This window comes from Rhagoletis zephyria, unplaced genomic scaffold, assembly GCF_001687245.7.
Source record: "Rhagoletis zephyria isolate East Lansing unplaced genomic scaffold, Rhagoletis_zephyria_1.1 Rzeph_scaffold_25954, whole genome shotgun sequence".
Lineage (NCBI taxonomy): Eukaryota > Metazoa > Arthropoda > Insecta > Diptera > Tephritidae > Rhagoletis > Rhagoletis zephyria.
The window spans coordinates 1-3,141 of NW_016183012.1; the positions used below are offsets into that span (position 1 = coordinate 1).

Here is a 3,141-nt window from a genome sequence, read left to right on the forward strand (position 1 = left end):
AACACAGTCAATTTCGGTTTATACTGAGCCTTTTTTTCAATTAGCTTTTCAACTTTAGCCTTTAACATTGGTTGGCGGGAAGCTACATCCTTTAGGTGCTGAATATCTGTGTAGTGGAGGTTGTTGAAGCCGACAACTTTGTCCTTTAAAAAAGAGAAACGATTGTAATAAATGGAAAACAGACTACTTTTTTCTCTTACCGTAAACTTGTCATGTAAACTTTTTAGCTTGCACATGTAGGTAAAAAGTGTGTGAATTGGGTTAAAGTTGGACTCCACTTTAAAATCAATCTTTATTAGGATTGACATTGGAAGGGCTTGCATTGGTGGTAAGAACTCCATATAGTTTGCCATGAGCATAGATATGGCACGGAAGATGTCTTGTTTTGTAGAAGCGTAGTTCTCCGGCAATGTAAAAACACCAGATTGGTCAAATATCTTCAACATCTGATCGAGAAGCTGGTTCACTTTAGGTTGCTGAAAAACGGTGGCGGAAATGTCGATGTTGATTTCAGGAAAAGTGACCGCAATCTGCTGAGCTAAATCCCGTCTTTTTTTCTCGAGTGGATTTCTCTGCTGGTAAAACGACTGATGGTTAATTGTCCGATACATTTTGGGTTTTANAAAGTGACCGCAATCTGCTGAGCTAAATCCCGTCTTTTTTTCTCGAGTGGATTTCTCTGCTGGTAAAACGACTGATGGTTAATTGTCCGATACATTTTGGGTTTTAGTAGTAGCAAGATTGCGCTTTGCAATTAAAAAAATAACTTTAAAGAATAACACTCGCCTTGTTCAGCACCAGAGGCCTTATGCACCAAAGCAGCGATCTTGATTACAGTGTTCTAGTGACACTCACGATACACAGTGCACTGTCATCGGGTTTGAACTTTTCAGACCGATGAGGTTTCTAAACATTGATAAAGATAAAAGTTAGAAAAAGACGATTATGTTTTGACTTGACTAATTAATTAATTTTTTGATTTCATACAAACAAGCATTTGCCGGCAATTTTTTCAAAAATGGCATTTGTGGGCACTTCGGGCCTTTCAGAGATCACAACAGGGCAGCTCTGCCCTGCCTCTCTGTAAAACAAACCATGACTTTTAGTTTTGTTTTTGTCTGCTAAAGCGTTTTGACATTTCTTAATTTGTCTTTCAATTAATGTAAATCTAGATGACAATTGGCTAAACCATGGAGGCTAATCAAGGAAATGTGATCAGTTTTAAAATGTACTTTTTACAAAACGATTGGAATGATGTGCTCGCATCAAAGTAAGTCTTTATCATTTGTTTTGCTGTAGTTTTAATAACTTGTTTTTGTCTGTTTAGCCATGGAAGTAATGAAAGCATTTGGTTGTTCGTTAAAGAGTTGACTAATTCCAAAGCTAAAGAGTACAAATTGAAAACTGTCAAAAACAATTCGCTAGTTTTAGAAGTTCCCACAGATGAATTTACAATCGTAAGCTGTTCGAACCGTTGTTTTGTAGTGGAAGATCAAAAGTCCAAAATTCAGCATCGCTTCTTGCCTCCTTTAACGTGTTATTCTTCAATCCACAATAAATCGGTATGGTATTTAGGTGCATAATAAGATTGTTTGTTGTTTAATTATATTCTGTTTTAATTTAGATAAATTCTCTTGATGTCGCTCCAAGCGGTATTGCCGTGTCGTCTAGTGATGGCGCGGCCAAAGTTTGGGACACTGTCAACGGCCAAAATAAAGTGAGTATTGAGTTTTCATTTATCAATGTTATCTAAACTCTTTTTGCTTTAAGCACAACCTTGAAGGCCACTTTCTTGATGTCAACAAGTGCAAATTTTTTCCATCTAATGAAGTGATCCTCACTGCGGGTGCTGATATGCAGATGAAGATTTGGTCAGCGATTGATGGAAAATGTCCTGTTACTTTACTTGGCCACAAAGGTGCCATCAATGATGTTGCAATTGTCGACCGTGGACGGAACATCATTTCAGTGGGAGGTGATGGTTTGGTTAAATTATGGAGTTGTGCAAAGGCCCAATGCATCGAGAATATATTTGACATTACCACTCAAGATGATCACGGACCCAATCGATCAATTAATGTTTGCAAGATTAGATCGATCAACAGTACCAGCCTCGATATTGGTGTTCGAGAAGAGCCCATTTCTGAAGGTGCAGTGGGCACAGAGGATAAACTGTTACTTTGTGGAACTGAATCCGGATTTGTCTACTGTATTTCTGTTCACACTAAAAAAGTGGTAATTACTTTGNTTCGAGAAGAGCCCATTTCTGAAGGTACAGTGGGCACAGAGGATAAACTGCTACTTTGTGGAACTGAATCCGGATTTGTCTACTGTATTTCTGTTCACACTAAAAAAGTGGTAATTACTTTAAAATGTTATTTTTAGAGCGTTTCTAATTTACTTTATATTTATCTAGATTTTTAAAGTGAAATGTGACTCTGCTGTAAATTCTGTACAGTTTCACAAAAACCACCACTTTGTTTATGGAACTCAAAGTGGTGACTTGTTTGAGCGAGATCTACGCAAGCCAGAGCAACCCATTTCACGGTGGTGTTTTTCCAAATCACCCGTTCTCAGCATAATGTCTCTTTGCAGACCATTCAGCGGCGTGTTGGTTGGCCGACAGGACGGAACTGTGACCTTTGTGTACGACGACCAGAAGCAAGTTATCCACCTGACCGGATCTGACTGTGATCCAGTTTACGATCTTGCCTACGACTCCAAGTTCATCTACTCAGCCTGTCGTGACGGAAAGGTGCGAAAATACCTGCTCAATAACGCATTTGAGTAGAGTAGTGTGATTTCTACTTCTATACGCTTTAAGTTACATGGGGACGATTTGCCACAACTTTTTACTGTTTAACAGTTGCTTTTTACCGATATTTCGACCATTAAAAATGAGATTATTTTTGTTGTTGAACAAACACACTGCCCCAGTGAAGAGAATGGGAAACAGTTATTGTTTGAATTCAACCGAAGCTGTTGTCAGGCAGCGACCACTCTCGCTGCTGCCGACTCACGCACTCATTATCGGCCAAGGCTACCACTACGTTGTTTGCAGGCGCCACAAAACCTGAACGAAGTGAACTGCTCACCAAGTGTTCACCCTGTGTGAGCGGCCAATGCCACACTGTAAACATG

General features: G+C 39.3%; 1 protein-coding gene across 1 annotated transcript; it reads left to right on the forward strand.

Annotated features, from left to right (window-relative positions):
• The first annotated feature begins 1,190 nt into the window (after nucleotides 1-1,190).
• LOC108382250 (proteasomal ATPase-associated factor 1-like) lies at nucleotides 1,191-2,791 on the forward strand. Its single transcript, XM_017638633.1, has 5 exons — nucleotides 1,191-1,270; nucleotides 1,328-1,457; nucleotides 1,625-1,717; nucleotides 1,771-2,174; nucleotides 2,596-2,791. The coding sequence occupies exons 1-5, from the start codon at nucleotides 1,191-1,193 to the stop codon at nucleotides 2,789-2,791; spliced, it is 903 nt and encodes a 300-aa protein (XP_017494122.1).
• The last annotated feature ends 350 nt before the right edge of the window (nucleotides 2,792-3,141 follow it).

What these genes read in the sequence shown, in the direction of transcription:
- LOC108382250 (XM_017638633.1), top strand. Translation starts at nt 1,191, where the DNA reads ATGGAGGCTAATCAAGGAAATGTGATCAGTTTTAAAATGTACTTTTTA. An exon ending in AATGATGTGCTCGCATCAAA is followed by an intron (nt 1,271 to 1,327) that starts GTAAGTCTTTAT and finishes TTGTCTGTTTAG; the next exon opens with CCATGGAAGTAATGAAAGCA. An exon ending in GTGGGCACAGAGGATAAACT is followed by an intron (nt 2,175 to 2,595) that starts GTTACTTTGTGG and finishes GTCTCTTTGCAG; the next exon opens with ACCATTCAGCGGCGTGTTGG.